Raw genomic sequence first — 21,924 nt, 5'->3', positions numbered from 1 at the left:
AGTTTCTTCTCTACCAACAAGACCAACAAATGCTCTCTGTGGTTTTCACAGCCCTACTTCATGAAAGGCTTGTCTACACTCACACTGCTTCCTCATATCCCCATTTATGCCCTAACCTACTCCAGGCTGGCTTTCAGCCACATCCCTCCATTGAAACTATTGCCATCACTTTCCCTGTACACATGACAAATGCAGGGACACCAAAGCAGCATTTGACCAAGATGACCGCTCATGTGAGACACTTTCCACTCTACATTTCCTACCTCTGGCTGTTCTTCACAGGTCATGCACTGCAGACCTGATTATGTCCAAGCTGTTATTTCCAGTCACTTCCTTGGCCCATTCGTCTCACACCCAGCATGTTCAGACAGGGGTCTAACAATTGCCCACGCTTCAGCTCCAGTCCTGCCCCTCCTCCTGTGCTCCTATCTCAGTCATACAGTCCTGCAATTACCCAAGCTCAGCAGTGAAGTCAGCCCCATCTCCTTTCCCTCATCCCCAGATACACTCTTAACTCCTGTGGGTTCTAGCTTCTTAATTGGACAAATCCATCACCTCCTCTCTAATCCCTTGGATCCTTTAACTTGGCTTCCAGGCCTCTAGTGGTTTATCTCCTGCCAACCTCCCTGCTTTGTCTCCACATCCCACCCCAGGTGATGGCTGCAAGTTGTTTCAGGGGCTGTCTCCATACTCCCCCAATCCTAATTTTCTGGACCTTCAAGACCCAGCTTAAACATTTTCTTTGAGAAAAGCCTCCCTAAACTCCAAAACTGCATTGGAGACCCTCCTATTCACTAACTTCCCCCATCATAGCTCCAATGCACTCGACTGCAGTTGCCCCTTTACTTGTCCCTGCTCTGCCATTCATGTTTGTGAAAATGGAGATAAAAGATATACCTAACTTGGGATGTTTTGAGGATGAAGATGAGCAAGTATATTTACATAATGAAGCGCTTAAAGCCTTTAATATAGTTCTATAAAGTTTCAACTATTGTGTCACGATCATAGGCAGCTCAGTAAGGTTCAAGCCTCGCAGAAGGCCGTGCCTGTTTAATCATATTCGTGCGGTATTTATGGGCCCGTCAGGGTCTCAAGTTATAACTTCATAACCAAGGGCCAAGTGTGGGATGACCCCCCCACCCCCAGAAATCCTTTTGGCCTCCATAACAACTCACTTAAGTCCCCTAAGCCTGGGGAAAAGGCCAACCTGCCTCCTTTTCTCCCCACCCAACCTCACTCACAGGCACGGGTGGGGTGACGATATAATACTTTATTCACTAACACGGCCGAGGGAATGTAGTGAGGGGGAGATGGGCAGTTCCCGGGGGCCCGTCAGGGATTCTCCCTCTCTCAGTTCCAGGGCAGCCAGGCCCCTCCCTAGGACTGTCCAAGTTAATGCAGCCTCCTAGTCGGGCTCCATCGTGCCCCTTCCCAGCCGGACGCTCGCAGCCCTGCTTAACAGGAACAGCGGCTCAGCTGCTCTCGCACTTGGGACAGCGCTCTGTGGCAGTACCAGCCGTAGCGCCAGCGGGTAGCTTGAAGTCCCGGCCGCATCCGGCGCAGATATACAGGCGGCGACGCATGTGCGCGCGCCGATGCCGGATGAAGTGCGAGCTCAGGCGGAAACGGCGGCCGCACTCAGAGCACGGGTAGGGCCGCTCGCCAGTGTGCGTGCGCGCATGCTCCGCCAGGTTTGAACGGTGGCCGAAGCCGCGGCCGCAAACAGCGCAGCGGTGCGGCTTCTCGCCCGTGTGCACCCGCTTGTGCTTGGCCAGCGCCGAGCTCTGCGCAAAGCGCGTGCCACAGTCGGCGCATTCGTACGGCCGCTCGCCCGTGTGCGTGCGTCGGTGACGCGCCAGGCACGAACTGCCGCCGAAGGCGCGCCCGCAGTCCGGGCACGCGTACGGCTTCTCGCCCGTGTGCACGCGCAGATGCTGAGCGTAATTGGAGCTCTGCGCGAAGCGACGCCCGCAATGCGCGCATGCGTACGGCTTCTCGCCAGTGTGGCGCCGCCGGTGCTGCCGCAGGTTCGAGGCCGCCGAAAAGCGCTTGTCGCACTCGGGGCACTCGTAGGGCCGCTCGCCCGTGTGTGTGCGGCTGTGTTTAGTCAGCGCCGACTTCTGCGAGAAGCGACGGCCGCACTCGGTACACCCGAAGGGCCGCTCGCCCGTATGGATGCGTGCGTGCTTGGCCAGCGTAGAGCGGCGCGCGAAGGCGCGGCCGCAGTCCGGGCACGCGTGTGGTCGTGTCGGGTCGGCGGACGGCGCGGGCGCCTCGCCCGGGACCTGCAGGGAGAAGGGGGGACAGATCAGCCCTGAAGGATAGGCCCCGGAACCGGAGATCTCCGACTCTGCAAGGAGCAACCTCTCTGAGCCTCAGTTCCCATTTGTAAAACAGTAAAAGGAATGCCTGCTCCATAGGCATTGCATTAAATGAGATAATACAATGCCAGGGGGTACTGGGTGTTCTAAGATTAGCTATTCTTTATTAATTCAACCAATATTTATTGAGCCCGTATGGTGGCCAGACCCTGTTCTAGGCACTGGGAATTCCGCATTGAATAAGAAGAAGAAAGTACCTGCTTTCAGGAAAGGTGGATAGGAAGCGGTGGGTTTGGGGCATGCTGTAAATTTAAATAGCGTTGTCAAGAAACCTTACCGATACGGTAACATGAGCAAAGACCAAAAGGAGGTGAGAGACCAGACTACAGGAAAATCCCCGAGAACAGAGGGAGCAGCAAGGAGCTAAGGCAGGACTTTTCTGTTGAGTTCCAGGAGTGGCAAGAGAAAGTGGCTAAAGCACAGTGCATCAGGGGAGAGTAATCCACGGGAGGTGTGGGGGAATCGCTTAGTTTAGGGGCTTGCTGACCACAGTAAGAGCTTTGGTTTTTACTATGAATGAGATGGGGAGACATTAAGAGGGTTTTGAGCAAGGAAATGACCACATCAGACTTACACTTTAAAAGGCTCCCTCAGGCTGCTGGGCTGCTTGAGAACACAATGAAGGAAGGGAGAGACCAGAAACAGGAGTCTGGCAAGAGAAGACAGTCACTTCGACCCAGGTGACAGAGGTGGAAATAGAGGTGGTGGGAAGTGGTTGGCGTTGGGATATATTTTGGTTTAAGACAACAGATTTAATAGAGATTAGCCATAGGGCAAAGAAAGGAGTTAAGATGACTCCAAGGTTTTTGATCTTAGCAACTGAATGGATGGGGGTGCCATTTACAGAGATGAGGATGAGAGTGGGAGGAGCAAGTTGGGGGCAAGATCTGTTTTGGGCTTGTACCTCCAATTCTCTGACACACATGGAGCTCAGGGAAGAGGCCTAGGCTGGAGATGTAAACTGGGGAACCATCAGGCTGGAGATGGTTTGTGAAGCCCTGAGACTGGTTGAGACCACCCAGGGAATGCGCACAGAGAACCTGGGACTGCAAGAGGAGACTGAGCAGGGGCAGGCAGGAGAGTGGAGAGTCACGGAAGCCAGCCAGTACCAAGTCCAGGCTCTTAAACTTTTAAGCGCAAGCATCTACCATTTTTTAAACTGTGAAGTAAAAAAGGCAAGGGCAAAACCCGAATGTTATTCTGAGGCCTGAAATGAAAAATTATGAAAATGAGCCAGTTTCATGAGGCCTGGGCTTCTACAAAATGGAGATAAAATCAGAAAAAGGAAAAGAAATGCTTTGTAAACACACACACCACACAAAAAAAAAAAAACAAGCAGCAGCTGGTGGATTCGAACTGCCGTCCTTTTAGTTAGCAGCCGAGCTTTTAACCACTGTGTCACCAGGACTCCTGTGAGAGCCAGGTGAAGGGAAAATATTTTGTACTAACAGAGTGAAGAGGAATATTGAGGGCACACTGCTCCCTTCTTAGGAAAAGGAACACTCATCCCAGCAAAACTGATGCTGAGTTATCTACTGTGGGCCAAACAAGTACACTAATCTACAACCAAATGCCTGCCACATATTAGGGACAAGACAGTGTTAGCTTCTCCAGATGTTCGATCTTCACTATCCCCATTTTACACATACGGAAACAGGTTCAGAGAGGGTAAGTGACAGCTAGGGAGCAGTAGGGCCAGAATGCAAACCACACTAATGGCAAGAACTGAGCGGGGAGTTCAGGTTGGGGGAGGGGAAAGTGTCCTGGGAATCCTTTCAGGCCTGAGGGAGCTGTGAGGAATTACAGGCAGACCCTGATTTATGACATATTCAAGTTACAACAAACCGCACTTAAGACGTCTGTTTCTGGACATCTTATTGTTTATATGTACCTCATACAGTGTTGCAGCATGTCATTTCCTGGTGTTATCATTCTCATATATTCACTCACAGATGTTCAAAGATCGGATTTATAAAGATACTGCCATTAAAGGCAGTAATAATGAAAACTGAAAAAAAAAAAAGAAAAAAAGAGGTATTCTACTTACGTCAAAACCAACTTACAAGAGAGTCCTCAGAACAGAACTCTGTCGTAAGTCGGGAACTACCTGTATTGCCTTCTGCTTCTGAGGCTGCGAGGAGGAAAGGGTGACCATAGCTTCAAGGATCTTTGTAAAAAGGTAGTGGCTTGGTAGTAACCACCTGATAACTGGAAAACAGGGCAACTGGGAAATTAGAGACCAGCCAAGGGAGCCCCCGTTGAAACAGTACATCTAACGATAACAGAAATAATCAACATTCCAGTGTTAAGCTTTGACAACACTATTCGATGTACATTATTATAGTAAATCCTCCTGTCACCCCTTTGAATCAGGTGGTGTTACCCGTTTTGATGGTTGAGAAATACGAGGCTAAGAGATTAAATTCATGTCGCCAGTGGGACTCAGGGCTGACTCTAGAGTGTAACCTTAACCAGTAGGCTATAATGCTTCCCTGTACTAACAGCCAAGACGTGACAGAGGCTGGACTCCAAGTCCCCAACTCTCTCCATGAGAGTTCAAGGTTAAAATACAACTTGATACTTTAAATCAAGAAACTCCCCACAGCTGGTTGGTTGGATTCAAGGTCACACTTTCCAGTCTTGCCCTGGTTTTGACATCTGTTGGATTTATTTCAAGACATCAACCATTGCAGAGACAACTTCTGTCATTATATATACATTTTCGTGGCCCATTTTCCCTTGGCACCCTTCTTTAAGATGACTTTGGCCAGGCTGAGGACTTCCTCATGCCTGAGTTCACTGACTTCTGAAAAAGAAATTATTCACACAAGTACCCTTTGTGTCTCCAGCTCCAGGAAGAGGGGGCCTTGGGCACCTGGGGAAGAATCTTTGGTGGAGGGGCTAAGTCTAGCTCATTAAGTCCTTGGGCAAGTCACTTCCTTCCCTGCCTCAGTGTCCTCAGGCTAGACAAGATCAGCATTTCCCAACTTGAGGTATGCACACTACAACATGCAAGAGGATTCTAGGTAGTATATGGGCAAATTTTTTATCTTCTTATAATCACTGTGTATTTATTTTCATGGATATTAGAAAAACATTAGATCACATCAAACCCAGAATTTCATTAATGTTATTTTTTAGATGAAGGTAAATTTATTTAACAAAACAATGTGAATCTATTAGAAGCATTAAATAAATAAATACAACATATCAGCAATATACATGTGCGATGCAGTGAATTACTTAATATAGCCCTTTTAGCTATTGTCTTTGTAACTCCCACCAAATGACTGGATGGGACTTTGCAAACGAGGTGCTTACAGCCCACCAAGGGGATTGGATAGGTTGCTAATAATGTAAATAAGATGCATGGCACCCTTGTGGGGGTAGAACCATGCAAATAAGGTGTATGGAACCCTAATGATGGGATTGGTCAGTTTTGCCATCCTGCTAGCCTTAAAATAGAGTCAATCCCAGAGCAGAGGGGGACCTACTACCATCAAGAAAGAAGAGCTGGGAGTGGAGGACATCCATCAGACCCAGGATCCCTTTGCTAAGACCTCCTAGACCCCGGAGACAGAGAAAGAGAGCTGTAACACCAGAGACAGTGAAACACAGCAAGAAGCAGTGGCAGAAAAATGGTGGCAGCAGAGGCAGCTGAACCAGGAGATGGCACAATGGGCTTCCTGGCCCACAGAGCAAGGTGGTTACTATAGGTATGCCAACCCACGGACAAAGACAGCTTACTGATGGAGTAGGGTGCTTCTAGGCACTTAGCAGCAGAGCTAAAAGAGCTTTGTAACACTTGCCCAAGCTGGGCAGAGGCCTGGGGGCCAGAGAGAGGCGTGCCTGTAGGCATGGCTGAGAAGAGGCTGTCCTGATCAAAGAACTGTATCCTGAGTTGTTTCTGATTCTGAATTGTACCCTGTTACTTCCCTAATAAACCCAACAATTATGAGTATTGTCTGTGAGTTCTGTGTGGCTACTGCAACAAATTATTGAACCCAGCAGAAAAGCAGAGAGTATAGTGGGAGGGATGGTTGGTATCAGAACTGGTAAAAATGTTGGACGGTGAAGGTATGTGAAGGTACGTTTGATCTCTGCCTCATAGGAATCAGCCTTGAGCTGTTGATCTTGATTCTCCTTCCCCCTCTTGAAGTTAGAGGAAGTCAGATGGTGCCCCCATGCCATTTTTACAACATGTGACTGAAACTTGGCAAATACCACATTACATGATCATTAAAGGCCCTTCCCATTGTCATGGAATCGATTCCAACTCATAGTGACCCTCTAGGACAGAGTAGAACTGGCCCATAGGGTTTCTAAAGCTGTAAATCTCTACGGGAACAGTCTTTCTCCCACAAAGCAGCTGGTAGATTCCAACTATCAACGTACTGTTTAGCAGCCGAGCACTTAACCACTGCGCCACCAGGGCACCTTCTTAAAGGCCCTTACATGTCTCAAATTCTACAACTATTTGATTTAAAAATTAGAATAAATGGCATTTGTACCGTAACAAGAAGGTACTGTGGGGGACACAAAATTTGTAATCTTGTCTTCCTGCTTAAGTATTTTTTTAAACTTAGCTTCCTCCTCTGCTATTACTTTTGTAATAATAATAAAAAATAATAGCAACAACTACAATTTCTCGGGCACTTACCATGGGCCAGGAACTGTGCTAATTGCTTTTTCACACATGCTCTCATTTTAAATTGTTTGGGTTAAGTATCATTAGCCCCATTTTATAGATAAGGAAGTAAAGTTACTGTCCAAGGCCACACATCTAATTAATGGCAAAGCCAGGGTTTGAACCAAAAGTCTGTCATTGTCCAAAAAACCCCAGGTCTTAACCATGATGCAGTTCTATCATGCTGACTAGAGTTTGAGGTCACCTGCACAGCTTGTCTCCCTCTCCCTGGATCCTCTTAGCAGTCAGAATCTCCCTTCTTTTTGGAACAAAATATAAAAAATGTACTCCCTTGCTAGAGGAACTGTGGTCCAAAGACCAGCAACATTAGCATCACTTGTTAGAAAATAGAGAATCTTGGGCCCCATCCCAGACCTACCAATCTTCATTTTAACAAGATTCCCCCAAGTGATATGCAGATTCCCCCAAGTGATATGCATACATGTTAAAAATTAAGGAACATTGATCTAGAAAAGAGAAGAGCTACCAGTTGAGTGCAGAACAGCTTGCACCACCAGGGGTCCTTACTCCTGGAGAATGCAAGTAGAAAATGTGAAGAGGGTCTTACAGGCTGGGAAACCGCATGGGATGGGTGTTGAGTGATTAGAGACGAAGCTGGAATGGCATAGGGTCAGATGGTGAAGAGCTTTGAATGCCAGGCTTGGGAGCTGAGATTTTATCCTGAGGGAGACAGAAAACCACTGAAGGGTCTCGGGGGAGACACAAGATTGCATGTGCATAGAGCCCTCTGAGAAAATCTTTTCTACTCCTTAAAGATCAATTGGATTTTGAGAAGCAGAGAGAGAATACTCCAGGCCTATTTCTGAACATAGACTGGCCGTGGGACTGGATGATGGCTAAGAGTCACAGAATGTTAGCACTGGAGGGGCCTTTATAGACCACCATTTCATCAACGGGAAACTGAGGCTCACAGAGGTCACACAGCAAATTAATGAGCTATCTGTAGGCACCCTGCTAAACGCTCATAGGATATGTGTATGTAATCCTCAACTCTACCCTCCTCCTCCAAATCCAATCACCCAGATGACACTTCTCAGGCTGGCATTCAAGGATCTTATTTTCATGATCCCATTTTACAAATGAGAAAGCTGAGGCAAAGCTAGTAAATTTGGTAGACTTAGAATTTACAGTCTGGCCCTGTATATCTTTTATGACTAGCCATGCCCATCCCATCCATGCCCCACCCTCCAACACACACATCCTCAGCTCTAGTCAGCCTACTCAGGGTTCCTAGTACATGTCTCCCAAATTAACTGCTTCTCTCCAACCCCACTGCCACTACCTTAGAGCAGGCCACCAGCTTCCTCTGGCCTCCATGTCTTCCCATAGCAGCCACTGATTCTTCTAAATAGAAAATCTAATCATGCCCCTTCCCCTGCTTAAGGCTCCTGACGGCACCATATAACCTAACCTGAGGCGTCTCTGGATGGACTCAAACCTCCAATCTTTCGGTTAGCAGCTAAGTGCTTAACCATTTGCACCACCCAAGGACTCCATAACCTCATACCAAATAACAAACAGTAGGTCCCAATTCCTGCCCTGGGTTTTAGGGCCTACTGCTCTCTGGCCCCACCTACCTTTCTAGCCTCATCTCCTCTGAGCCGTTGCTTTTGCTATTTCTTCCTCCTGGAATGCCCTTCTTCCTCCTCTTCTCCATTTGCCAAATTCCCACTAAGCCTTCAAGGCCCAAGTCAAAAATCATCCCCATGAAGCCGTCCCCATTGCCTTGATTTGTTTGCCCTCAATCCTCTGCTGAGGTCTCCATGTTGATTTCCCTATTCACCACTAGTCCTCAGGGTTCAGCCCAGAAAGATCTTTGATACAAATGAGTTGAAAAATCTCTAGAAGGATGACCTAGGCTAAAGTCCTGAACTTTAGGGAGAACAATAAATAATAGTAGTAAACATTTACATAATGCTTACTATGTGCCAGACACAGTTCTAAGCGCTTTACATGTATTAGCAAATCCTCACAACCCCAAGAAGTGGGTGCAGTTATGATTTCCCTTTTATACATGAGGAAACTGAGACACAAAGAGGTCAAGAAACTTGCCCAAGGTCACAGCTAGTAAGTGATGGAGTTGGAAGTCTACGCTAAGCTGTGGAGTCTGTGTTCTTAACACAGATGGAGATGGGGTCAGAAGAGGCAGGCTGGGCTAGGATGATGATCAGGGAGGCCTGAGACAAACAGAACTAGATAGTTATTTAGGCTGGAACAGGAGGTCTATGGAGCCAGTTCCCTCCTCTAGGGCCTGACACGCCCACTAGGGACAGTAAAACTTTCTTTCCCTGGGAACTGGCCCCTGTGCAGGAAGAAATCACAGGGAGCTTGGGCCAGAAACTTGGCCCAGTGGGAGCCCTCCAGCTGGACTCAGGGCTGCTTTGGCTGGGGGTAGCCAGAGTCTTGTGGGAGTGGAAATATACCTGGTGACACTTAGGGCCTAGAAGGGGAAATCTAACTCATATTCTAATCTCTTTAAACTCTTCTCCTTAAAACCTCAAACACCCTCAGGAGAAAACCCAGACTCCCTCAGTGGCCTGCCAATCTCTCCACTCTCATGCTTGCAAGGGGGACTGAACCACCTGCCCTCCCTTTTTCACATGCAACAATCACTCCTCTGAGCCTCTGAAAGTGCTGCTCCCTCTGCCTAGAGCAGTCACCCCACCTTACCCCTCAGACTCCTCCTGGTCTCCAATAAGCCATGCCTTTACTAGTTGTGAGACCTTAAGCCAGTTACCAAACCTCTTCAGGCCTGTTTCCTCACTTGTAAAGTGACAAATACTACCTCCATCATAGAACTGAGGTGTTTAGACCAGTGTCTGGCACATAATATATGCTATGCAACAGTTAGCTGTTATGGTCATCACCTCTTCTGGAAGCCTAACCTGGCCTCCCCCACACCCGTAAGTCTGAATTAAGCCCACTTCTGGCCTTCCACACACCCTGCCCCATGCCTGCACATCAAGCTCCATGAGGAACCAAGGGAACCAAGGATATAGTTTACTCTACAGCACTTAGCACAATTGCTGGCACAGGAGACATGACATTGTATAGCAGCAGCATGGACAATAGGGCAGAAGGATGGGCCAACCCTGAAATTCTAGGTTTGAGATTCAGGGGGAAGTAGGGGAAGGATCTCTGGCTTCTGTCTGAGGGAGGGTGGGCGTGGACCACGTTTGGGGGCAATGTGACACATACCTCCTTGTTGTCCATGGGGATCTTGAGTTTCACCACCTCATACTTCTCCTCGCCCTCACCCTCCTCACCCTTCACCAGCAGCACCATCTCTTCCTGCATCTCTTCCTCCTCCTCTTCCTCTGCCTGTTGTTCACCAGGCATCTTGCTGTCCTGGGGGGGGGAGCTGGGTCAGAAGCTCAAGACCCCTCCCCCCCATCCCCCCACCCCCACGGCCCTGGCCCAGGCAAGGCAGTGCAGCCGTGGCTCCTCCCGCCCTGCCCTAGACTCCTTTCTCTCCCATAGCCGGGCCCCACGCCTCGGCACTGCCGGGGGATCAGCTCCGGAGTCACCCTTTCACCCTCACTCATCCCAGCACTCAAGGCCCTGAACAGTTCGAATCCCCAGCCCCCGAGAGTCGTCACTCTGCCCGCGCTGAGTCACTCCCAGGCTCCCGGGTCGGCGACCCTGAGCTCTGGGACACAAGCTAGCGGCGGGATCAAGGCAGAGACCCTGGGGGGAGGGGGGGGTGCACTCACCAGCCGCACGCTCGGCGTTCGTGCACCCCCAGGCCCGGGCGCCCGGCGCTTGAGCACTCTGCGAGGCCGCGGCTCCCGGGGAGGGGAGGGGGCGGGGCTCCAGGAGCGGCCGGTCATTGGCCCGAATACCGAACCCGCCCCCGAGTGGGAGGGGCCTAGAGGACCAAGGCGTCTGGTCCCGAACTGCGGGGGGAGGGCCGCGAGCCCAGATCTAGCGCCCCCAAGCTCTCCCCCAACTCTTGGGGACCCCAGGCCGCTCCGGTCCGGGGTTTAAGGTCCTCGCAGCCCAGTTCTAACCTACCCCTACGGTTCGTCTCCTGCGGCCGGCTCAGAGGTCTCCGCTGTGACTAGGCGCGTCTGCTCCGCGTGAAATAGGCCACGTGCGCTCCAGCCCCTGCCTGGGCCTCTCGCTGGCGCCCCGCCTGGAAGGCGGACCCTGTGCCTCCTCTTCCCTTCCCTTCCTTCTTTTCTCCTCCCCTTCTCTCCTTTTTCCTTCCCCAGGCTTCGCCTTTTCTGTCTCCTGTCTTCTGGGAAATACTGCTTCTTGTCTGCATCCTTCCCAAATCAACAACCATCCAAGCTACCGCTCCCGTTTATTGTGTGGTGTGATTACTACGAGCCAGTGTTTTGCTAAGCGTTTTACACAATTGGTTTCATTTGATCTGCATAACGACAGATCAAGGCCCCATTTTTACAGATGAGCGAATGAGCTGAATGAAGTTCTGGGAGGTAAACTGATTTGCCTAAGTTACACAGTAAGGGTTATCACAGCATCCCTGACAACCTGTAGCCTAGGTGGGAAACTAGTGACCCACGGACCGAATCCAGTCCACAGAACTATCTTGTTTGGCCCTCAGGGTATTTTTACCTTTAAAAATTAGTTTATGTTGACAGGGCAAATGTTTTGTTACCTATATGTTTACCACAATTTTAAAAAATAGTTTAAAAAGAAAGGGAAGAAAGGTCTATGTTAAAAAAATTAATTTGCAACATTTAAAAATTGAGATATTTCATATAAAAGTCTGTATTCCCACTTCTTTTGAAAAAGATGTCTAATTCTCCCATTTTATGGATGGGCAACTAAGATTCAAAAATGATAAAGGAAAAGAGAAATAATATTTAATGAGTGCTTAAATAAATAGGAGCTCTGGTGGCACAGTGGTTAAGAGCTCAGCTGCTAACCAAAAGGTTGGCAGTTCGAATCCACCAGCTCTCCCTGGAAACCCTATGGGGCAGTTCCACTGTGTCCTGTAGGGTCGCTATGAGTTGGAATCCACTCGATTGCAACAGGTTTGGTTTTTGTTGTAAATAAATACATTGTCTCTTTCAATCAAATATACTGTCTCTTTCGATCTTTCCAACAGCCCTATGGGGCTCAAAATTATCTCCATTTGACAGATGAGGAAACGAGTTCAGAGAGCTTAAGTAATTTTCTCAAAGTCACACAGCCAGTAAGTAGCAGATTCCAAAGCCCATGCTCTTTCTATTAAACTAAATTACCTCTCAGAAATGCGGTTGCAGAGGAAATTGGTGGCAGAGCCTGGGCTCAAACCTGAGCCTCAGTCTAGAGAGCCCAGGGCATAATTCAGTTGTTGGGATTACATCCAGCCAAATTTTTGCCCTTCCCCAGAGCTGGAAGAGAGGAGCAAATGCCTAGATACTCACACTCAAATCCCCAAAAGCCACTTTGTGTTCATTCCCTCATCAAGTATTTATTGAGTCCTACTATGTGCCTGGTACCATTCTAGGTATTAAAAGATGCACTAGTTAACAAAACAGACAAATCTTGGCTCCTGTGGTACTTTTATTGTGGTTGTTTTTAGTTGCCATGGAGTTGACTCTGACTCATGGCGACCCCATATGTGTCAGAGTGGAACTGTGCTTCATAGGGTTTTCAAGGCTGTAATCTTTTGGAAGCAGATCACCAGGCCTGTCTTCCAAGGAACCTCTGGGTGGGTTTGAACCACCAACCTTTTGACTAGCAGTCCAGCACTTAATCATTTGTGCCACCCAGGGATTGCAGTGGTACTTCTAAGTGTGTAAAATACGTAAAAAATAACAACAAAAAGGTAAATAACTAAATAAACAAGATACGGTAGGGAATGGCTATGGTTTGGGGGCTTCATGAAGTGGCTGTGGTTGGGGACTTCTCTAATGTAGGCAGCGAAGACATCTTGGAGGAAGAATAGAGATGAACCTTGAATGATGAGAAAGGTCAGCCATTTGAAAATCTGGAGGGAAGAGGCTTTGAGACATAACTGCAAAGGCCCTGAAGTGAGAATAAGCTTGGCATGTTTCAGGAACAGAAAGAACATCTGTGTGGCTGGAGCCAAGGGGAAACATAGCGTGGGAGATAGAAAAGAGGTAGGTAGGGGCCTGATTATAGTTTGAGCTCCACCTTTAGCAAAAGCCAAGGCTTGCTCACCCTGATTCAGAAAGAATCATTGAGAAGACACCTTGGCACCGCCTCAAGATGGCTCAGCTAGGGGCCTGCCTTTGGGGGCAGGCTACTTCCCTACTGGAAGAAGCTTCGCTCTGTGGGAGGACTTTGTAAAGGTGCTTGCAAAAAGAGGAAAAGTGCTCCATCTATTAGAGAGATACAAATCAAAACTACAATGAGACACCTCCTCACGCTACTAGAATGGCAATGATTATAAATAAATAAATATAACAAATGTTGGTGAGGATGTGGGGAGATTGGAACCCTTATCCACTGCTGGTGGGAATGTAAAATGGTACAACCATTGTAGAAAAGTCTGGCGGTTCCTCAAAAAATTAGAAATAGAGCTACCAAATGACCCAGCAGTTGTACTCCTAGGTAGCTAAAAGTGACACGAACAGACACATGTACACCAATGTTCACTGCAGCACTATTCACAATAGCCAAAAAAGTGGAAACAACCCAAGTGTCCATTAGCAGATGGATGGATAAACAAAATATGGTACATAAACAGTATGGAATACTACTTAACCTTAAAGAAAAATGAAGTCCTGATACATGCTACAACATGGATGAACCTTGAAGACATTATGTTGAATTGAATAAGTCAATCACAAAGGACAAATATTATATGGTCTTACTTATATGAAAGGACAAGAATAAGTAAATATATGAAAACCAATGGTTGCTAGTGGTTACCAGGGCAGGAGGGGAGAGGGTGAGTGGGAATCTTTTTTCAGGAAGTACTGGATTTTCCTCTATGGTGATGGGAAAATTGGCATCGATTAAGGGTAATGATTACACAACTTGACAATTGTAACTGATATTATTAACCTGTACACCAGAAAAAAAAATGGGGAGGGGGCAATATGGCAAATAGAATATTATATATAATTTTACAACAAAAACAGCAGTCCCCCCCCAAAAAAAAAGGCTGCGAAGTGTTGATAAATAAACACTTTATGGGATTAATTTTCTTGGTTCAAAGTTTTAGAGTCATGGTTTCATGAGTCTGTCCAGTCAATTGGCCTAAAACAGTTTTTAGAATTTCTGCTCTACCTCCTAGTTCAGTTGAGTAGTGCCTTGGGTCTTAAAAGCTTGCTAGCAGCCACCCAACCAAACCAACCAAACCCACTGCCATAGAATTGACTCCAACTCACAGCAAACCTACAAGACAGAGTAGTTCTGCCCCATACAGTTTCCAAGGCTGTACTCTTTACAGAAGCAGACTGCCACATCTTTCTTCCATGGAGCTGCTGGTGCGTTTAAACCACCAACCTTTTGGTTAGCAGCCAAGCGCTTTAACCACTGTGCCACCAGGGCTCAGCTAGAGGCCACCCAAGGTACAACAATTGGTCTCTATCTGGCTGGAGCAATACAGGAAGAAGGAGAATCGGGAATCAGAGAACGAAATGGACTGCAGGCCTAATTGTCTCCATGAACTACTACCGCCTTTGCCATGAGACCAGGAGAAATGGATGATGTCTGGCTACCATTATTGAGTGTTTTGATCAAGGACCCAATAGATGGATCTTGATCAAAAGGAAAAATGTGGAACAGAACTTCAAATTCTTATGAAAACCAGGCTTACTGGATACATTGAGACTGGAGGAACCCCTAAATCTATTGCCTGGAAACAACTTTTAAACTTTGAACTGAAGGTATCCCGTGACTAAACAACAGTTTAGCTCAATTAATAAAGACTGCTTGCCTTGAGCATTGCACACTTTTAAAGAATTATCTATATGAGATCAAATTGACAACAGTAACTCTAAAGCACAGATGAGAACTTTAAGGGGCAGGGAGTTTAATAGTGGTGAACCAATACAGGCAGAGAGAGTGAGAATGATGACAATGTGAAGAACGTAACCATTGTCATTGAGCTATCCATGTAAAAATTGTTGAATGAGTGTATGTTTTGTTGTGTATATTTTCACCAAAAAGAAAAAGAAAACTATGAAGCTCAGTTCTACTCTGAGGCACATGGTATCGCCATGATTCCGACTGGACGGCAACTGTTTTTTCATAGTGTGCCAGGCCCGTTAGGAGCGAGAGGCAGAAAGTTCAATTTGGAAGTCTTTGCCTTACTCCTCATTACTCTGACTTTCACTTCAGGCTTACTAGAACGTTATTTCAGTTCTTGAATCTCCAAGGACTTGGCACATACTAGAACACGCTCCCTCCCATCCCATATCCCACTTCCTCCCTTCTTAGCTTACTCCAACTCTACCTTCAGGTCTAAACACAAAAGCCACTTCTTTGGAGAGGTTTTTGGATCAGTAGGGTTCTCTCCTGTTGTATGCTTCCTGCCCATCTTCATAGCTCTTAGTACACTTGTAATTATTTGTTCAGGGTCTATCTCCTGCCTAGAAACTGAGGGCAGAGCTTTGTCTTATTCATCCTTCTATCCCCAGTAGCCAGTACACAGTAGATATTACTGTTAAGTGAATACCTGATTATCCTCAAGAAGCTCTCGATGCTCTAAAAGGAGAGGTTAACACGTAGCAGGGGAAGCCTTCCAAGGAAACAGCATATTTAAGAAGTGAAGGGCTGAAATCACACAAGTGGAACGACTTGAATGCCAGCTAACGAGTAACGCTTTACAGAGAGGGAACCAGGGCGTTATGGCAGGGTTTTGTTTGAACAGTGTTGTCACATGGTCTGATGTAATTTTAGAAAGTTCACCTCACGCCGGCTTGGAGGCCAAAGTGGTAGGGAGGGGGATAAAAGAAACCAGCACGGAAGGCATTCCAAAAACTCAAAAAGGTTTCCATTCAGAGCTACATATGTGTGCGCGCGTGTGCGGTCGCGCAAAGAACCCCAGGTCGGAACTACATACGCGTGCGCGAGTGTGAGGTCGCGCGAAGAACCCCACGTCGGAACGCAAAAACCTAGGGTTCGGAACCTGCAGACAATTTGCGTGAGGTGAGAGGCTCAGAAGTAGCCGTACTGCAGCGGGTTCTCATTGGTTTCTAGGGAAGCCAGTCCTTAGGTTAAGATCTCGCGAGAACTTCCCTCAGAGCCCATTCTCTTTCGATGATTAGTTGAAATGCTCGAAGAGGCGGGAGTTGCAAAACAATCATGTACTTCATTGATTAGACAGTTGAACCTCTCTAGTCTTTTTTATTCTTAGCCAATCAGACCAGTTCCTCTTTCCCTTTTCTTCCAATTGGCGTCCTCCTCGGAAAAGGCTAGGAATTGGAATCCCGCTTCTGATGACGCGTGGGACGCTGGGAAATACGGTTGCTTTTTGTAGTGGGGAAAAAGGTATCTTTACCCTTCCTTAATGATCTGTTCCTCGGTATCTAAAAAACTGTCTCCGGGGACCGGGTCTGGGTGTTTCCCAGTGTCCCCGTAGGAGGTCTATCCTAGTCCGGGCCTTTTGCGCCTGCGCCAGCCCGGTTCGCAGCATTTCGCCGGGTACTTGTCGCCATAGCAACAGTGCTCCCTGAACTTACACACCCGAGTCGCGTGCCACACCCACACCCGTGTCGTCGTGTGCCCTCTTTCTGCGGCGTCGGGTACTTTTCCTTTTAAGGGTCGCGCTCGACGCTGTGGTGTAAGTGGCGCCTGTGGGCAGTCAGACATCAGGCCTGGGGCATCATTTGATGGGCCTGGCAGACATTTCTGAACTAGATGTTGGACCTAGAAAACTACTATGCCAAGCCAACCTATTTATTTAACAGGCATAAAGAGGGCACGGAACCACACAATTTTACACATGGCTTGAGGGCCTGTGGCGGCCCCTCGACCTTTTCCAACCCCCAAACATGCGAGGCACACGCACATGTGCGCACACACACATGTGCGCACACACACACACACACAGAGTCCAGGCCTCAGACAAGAAGCAGTTTACTGGCAACAAGACAGATGGAGATGAGATTGTTGGGCCTTCAGGGCTCCCTGGCCTCTCCTAGCACCAGTCTTGCACTTCTCCCAGCCAGCTTATCGGTTGTGGGTGTCCATCAGAAGGGCTTGCCATCCAGACCAGATGCCATGAGTGCTCCTTCTATCTCTGGTCAAATCTGCCAGTGTCCAGCCTTACTGTGTCTCCCCTTATCTGTCAGGGTGGGTTGTGGTCCTCGAAGACAGGTAAGTCTGGGCTTTGTCCAAGAGCGCCCTTCCTGGCTAAGACCATGTCCAATGGCTGGAATTGGGGATGGGTACTGCCTACCTCACAGCAGTCTCTCCCCATCGGGATGGTCAGGATGTTCCTGCCTCCCGTTCTGTCACTTTAAACTACAGAAGTCTCACTGCTGCAGCTCATGAGGTCAAACAAACTGTGGTTCAGCGTGCTGGTCTCCCAGGGGCAAGGTTGGGAGGGGTCAGTTTTCAGCAGGTAAGAGCCGAAATTTAGGATTAAGAATCCACAGGATAAGGCCAGTTTATTCGTTCAACAAGTATTTATTGAGTGCCTACTGTATGCCAGGCAGTGTTCTAGAAGCTGGGGGTACAGCCCATACTGGCAAGGTCCTGACAGCCCAGCCAGGACAGTTTCCTGAGCTTCAAGGTCATTGTCTCCAACCTCCATTTCTATCTATGCACTCCTTCTCCTGTTTCTTCCCCTCCTTCTCCCTCCCGCCACCTCCCAGGCCCTTTCTTCTCTTAAGCAGCAGATACCCTCCCTTTGGCCTCCTGGGCCTCTACCCTTTCTGGACTTTTATCATTCCGGTTCTGTTGGTGGCTCCTCTTTGAGGGGCCTTGCCTGACCATCCCTTGTCCCAAAGGGCCTCAGAACCAGGTGCCCACGCTGGTGTTTGATACGGGCAGAGCTGTCACCAAAACCCTTGCCGCACTCCGCACACTTGTATGGCTTCTCCCCAGTGTGTGTGCGCCGATGTTTGACCAGATCTGAGCTCCGTGGGAATTCCTTCCCACAGAAGCCACACACATGGGGTTGGCTGGGTCCAGAGGGCTGGGCCCGGACTCGGGATCGAGGGGCAGTGGGTGCTGGGCCAGGTGGGTTATGGGGCCACAGAAGAGTGGATGGTGGTGGTGGCCGAGCCCGTTCACCACGGTGGGTACGCAGGTGCTTGACTCGGGCTGAGCTGTCAGCAAAACCCTTACCACATTCAGGGCAGAGGTAAGGTTTCTCCCCCGTATGCACACGATGGTGTTTCACCAGGTCCGAGCTTCGGCGGAAGCCTTTGCCACAATCAGGGCACTTATGGGGCTTGTCGCCTGCCAGTGGTGGTGGTGGCTCCCCAGCCTGTGGGCCCCCAGGCTCTGGCTCCAAGCCAGGCAGGCCAAAAGGCCCATCACCTGAGTGTGGAGGGCTACGAGGTGTCAGTGGGGGGCTGGTGCCAAGAGGAGGTGGAGGTGGACTTGAGCTGGGGGGTGGGCTAGGGATCAGGGGTGCCAGGGGATAGCCTGGGAAGCCAAAGTCCTGGGGCTCCATGTGGGTGAGGCGGTGGCGGAGGAGGGTGGAGCTGAGGCTGAAGGTGCGGTCACATTCTGGGCAGGCATGAGGCCTCTCACCACTATGGGTGCGGAGATGCTTGACCCGGGCTGAGCTGTCAGCAAAGCCCTTGCCACACTCAGGACATAAGTAGGGCTTCTCTCCCGTGTGCACCCGCAGGTGCTTCACCAGGTCTGAGCCCCGGGCAAATTCCTTCCCACACACATCACAACCAAAGGGCTTGGGCCCCAGGTGACTGCGCTGGTGGCTTAGGAGGCTACAGCTGAGCACAAACCTCTTGCCACAATCAGTGCAGATATATGGCTTGTCCTGGACCTTGGGTCCCTGTGCTGCTGCTGTGGTTGCCCGAGACGGCCGCCGTCGGGGTACCACTGGCCGGGGGGGCTGCTCCCCACGGTGCGTCCGCTGGTGCTTTATACGGGCAGAACTGTCACCAAAGCCCTTCCCACAGATGCCACACTTGTAGGGCTTCTCACCGGTGTGTGTCCGCTGGTGCTTCACCAGATCAGAGCTCTGACGGAAGCTCTTGCCACATTCACCACAGATAGTGGGGCGTTCACCAGCAGGGATCCGGGGCCGAGGAATCTTCGGGGGACCCTGGGCTGGTGGCCGGGCTCTGTAAGGCTTCTCACCACTATGAGTTCGCTGGTGTTTGATACGGGCAGAGCTATCTCCAAAGCCTTTGCCACAAACCCCACACTTGTAGGGTTTCTCCCCTGTGTGGGTCCGCTGGTGTTTCACCAGATCCGACATCTGTCGGAAACTCTTGCCACACTCACCACACACAGCAGCCCGATCACTAGCCTGGCCCCAGCGTGGTTCTCCCAAGAGCCGGGGGCCTCTGTCCTGAAGCTGAGGCTTTCCTGTCCCCTCTCTCTGGACCCACAAGTCATCCCAAGTCTGGATGCCTTCAGGTTTGAGAGAGGAATTTCCTACTTCATGATCTGGGGCCAATTCTTCCTCATCCTTGAATTCCAACTCATTCTCCTGTGGAGTATGTTCAAAGTCATCCTGCTTGGAAATCTCGACATTCTCACTCCCTAGACCTGGGGAAAGAAAGGGAAGTTGTAGACCCTGCCCTTTGACTCAACCTCTATCTTGGATAGCAGTCTCCCAGGAAGACTTCCTTGACAACTGGTGGCCATAAGGATCTCTCTCTCCTCTGAACTTCTGGAGAACTTATTATTGTTCGTGCCTCTCAATAATAGTAATTTCCTTTTACTATGTCCTTGATATATACCAAGGAACCCTGGTGGCACAGCGCTTAAGAGCTTGGCTGCTAACCAAAGGTTCGGCAGTTCGAATCCACTAGCCGCTCCTTGAAAACCCCGTGGGGCAGGTCTACTTTATCCTATAGGGCCACTATGAGTTGGAATCAACTCAATGGCAACGAGTTTGGTTTGGTAATATATACCAAGCGCTATACTAAGCATTGTTGAATCCTTGTAATAATCCTATGAGATAATACTATTACTATTCTCATTTTACAAATGAGAGCATGAGACTCAGAGGCTTTAAGTCACTTGCTCAAGGTTATAAAGGTTATAAAATAGCAAAACCAGGTCTGTCTGACTCCCAAGCCTGTGTTTTTAACCACTACATTATATAGTCTCTATTTGGAAAACCTAGTATATGCTATTTCTATTCTATTTTTTTATATTAGCTCATTCTGTTATTTATTATTTTGATCATTCTTCAGTGAGCATCTACTGTATGTACCCGAGGAGACCCAGACACACACATCTTTCCCTTTAAGATGCTTAGGGTTGGTAGAGAGATAAGATAAAGCATCTAAACCAAACCCACTGCCTTCGAGAGTGGATTCCAACTCATAGTGACTCTATAGGACAGAGTAGAACTGCCCCATAGGGTTTCCGAGACTGTAAATCTTAACCGAAGCAGACCGCCACATCTTTCTCCCACGGAGCAGCCGGTGGGTTCAAACCGCCACCTTTCTTTGGCAGCGTAGCGCTTTAACCGCTACGCCACCTGGGCTCCTCAGATAAAGCATAAATAATTATAATTATGGGTTCAGAATGATAGCTGTACTGCCGCAAGAGAGCAGCAGGTAAGGAAATAGGGACCGGCATTCACAGCAGAGGAAAGTAAACTATGGGGAGGAATGGAAGATAAAGCTGGAAAAGGGTATTGGGACTAGACTGAACACTAGGCTAAGGACTTTAAATAGAAGGCAGAGAGGAGCTAGGGAAGGTTTTTGAAAGAGGAGACAGGATTAGATCTCGACTTAAAAAGATCAATCTGGCTGCAGAGTGCACCAGTGTAGAGAAAGGAGCAGCGGGAAGGCTGTTGCAACTGCCGGGATAAGACATAATGAGGCCTGAAGTAGGGCAGAAGCAATGAGGATGGAGATGGCTGTGGGGGAGGGGAAGAGACTCTTTGAGATGATGCCCCTCGCTGCATGGCACACAGTAGGTTCTCAGAAACGTTGGCTCCCTCCCTGGAATTTTTCTCCCCTTCCCGTCTCTCCCTGGAGGCACAATCCAGGTTCGATTTTTCTGAGTGTCGGTCAGGCAGAGCACAGCACCGGAGTCCCCATCAGGCCTTTACCGGCCCATGGCAGCCGGCCGCCGCGGCCCTCACCTGTGCGAGCGCCTCTCAGCTGCTCCCTCTCCTCCCGGGCTGGAAGATCCGGGCCCCAGGGCTCCACCGCGCGCTCCATCGTCGGCACGCCGTCCTGAGCAAGGAGACAGACATACAATCCCACGGTCACACGGCCATGTGCGGCCCGGGGGCGCGGCCGCTGCCCTCTGCCGGTCGGCACAGGCACCGGGCAGCGTCCAGGTCCGAGAAGCCGGGTGCGGCTCCCGCTGATCCCGGTCCGCGCCGGCGGTCGCCCCTGCACCTGCTGCTCCTCCCCGGCACGCAGCCGCCGGCCCTCTCACCTCGCCGGCCGCCTCCGCCTCCGCCTGCGTTACGCCAGCACCTTCCGAAGCTCTTCAGCGGGGTGCGGTTCCCGAGCCGCCCGCGGCTCCGGGATGCGGGCTCAGCGCCAAACACGGAGGGGAGGGGGCTCGGACCCAGGCGTCCCGGGGGCGTCCGCCGGGGGCGGGGACGGGAAGCGGAAGCGCTGGCCTTACGGAGCCGCTCTAGGATGTTGGAGGAGCTGCACGCTTTTGGGGACTGCTGGCGTCCGCCGAAGCTCGGTGGTCGGCGGGCAGCCGCGTGCCGCCGAGAGGGTTACTCTAAGCAGAGGACAGTGTCCCGAACTCAGTGGTATTAACTGTGTGCCTTCTGGACTG

The 21,924-nt window shown here is 49.5% G+C and overlaps 2 protein-coding genes across 4 annotated transcripts; both read right to left on the bottom strand.

The window, feature by feature from the left end:
* Window positions 1-806: 806 nt before the first annotated feature.
* ZNF771 (zinc finger protein 771) lies at window positions 807-11,402 on the bottom strand. 3 transcript variants are annotated; one of them, XM_004386664.3, is made up of 3 exons: window positions 10,803-10,862; window positions 10,288-10,437; window positions 807-2,285 (listed from the first exon to the last, which is right to left on the bottom strand). In XM_004386664.3, the coding sequence occupies exons 2-3, from the start codon at window positions 10,426-10,428 to the stop codon at window positions 1,473-1,475; spliced, it is 954 nt and encodes a 317-aa protein (XP_004386721.2). In that variant the 5' UTR covers window positions 10,429-10,437; window positions 10,803-10,862; the 3' UTR covers window positions 807-1,472. The 3 variants fall into 3 exon arrangements, 1 of the variants encoding a protein (XP_004386721.2); XR_002825664.1 differs by lacking the exons at window positions 807-2,285; window positions 10,803-10,862 and adding exons at window positions 4,263-4,389; window positions 11,104-11,402; XR_002825663.1 differs by lacking the exon at window positions 807-2,285 and adding an exon at window positions 4,263-4,389 and having other exon boundaries at window positions 10,803-10,868.
* Window positions 11,403-17,616: 6,214 nt separating this feature from the next.
* Window positions 17,617-21,592, bottom strand: ZNF48 (zinc finger protein 48). Its single transcript, XM_004386663.2, has 3 exons — window positions 21,568-21,592; window positions 21,266-21,359; window positions 17,617-19,710 (listed from the first exon to the last, which is right to left on the bottom strand). Exons 2-3 carry the CDS (start codon window positions 21,342-21,344, stop codon window positions 17,909-17,911), a joined length of 1,881 nt encoding a protein of 626 aa, XP_004386720.1. The 5' UTR covers window positions 21,345-21,359; window positions 21,568-21,592; the 3' UTR covers window positions 17,617-17,908.
* Window positions 21,593-21,924: the final 332 nt, after the last annotated feature.

This window comes from Trichechus manatus, unplaced genomic scaffold (assembly GCF_000243295.1).
Source record: "Trichechus manatus latirostris isolate Lorelei unplaced genomic scaffold, TriManLat1.0 scaffold00170, whole genome shotgun sequence".
NCBI classification, from domain to species: domain Eukaryota; kingdom Metazoa; phylum Chordata; class Mammalia; order Sirenia; family Trichechidae; genus Trichechus; species Trichechus manatus.
Note: the sequence above shows the minus strand (reverse complement) of the source record. Positions and strands in the feature narration are given on the sequence as shown.

Excerpts from the sequence above, each read along its gene's own strand:
- ZNF771 (XM_004386664.3), bottom strand. The coding sequence starts at position 10,428 with ATGCCTGGTGAACAACAGGCAGAGGAAGAGGAGGAGGAAGAGATGCAG. Across the intron at positions 2,286-10,287 it reads TCCCCATGGACAACAAGGAG|GTCCCGGGCGAGGCGCCCGC; the intron begins GTATGTGTCACA and ends TTCTCCCTGCAG.
- ZNF48 (XM_004386663.2), bottom strand. The coding sequence starts at position 21,344 with ATGGAGCGCGCGGTGGAGCCCTGGGGCCCGGATCTTCCAGCCCGGGAG. Across the intron at positions 19,711-21,265 it reads GCTGAGAGGCGCTCGCACAG|GTCTAGGGAGTGAGAATGTC; the intron begins GTGAGGGCCGCG and ends TTCTTTCCCCAG.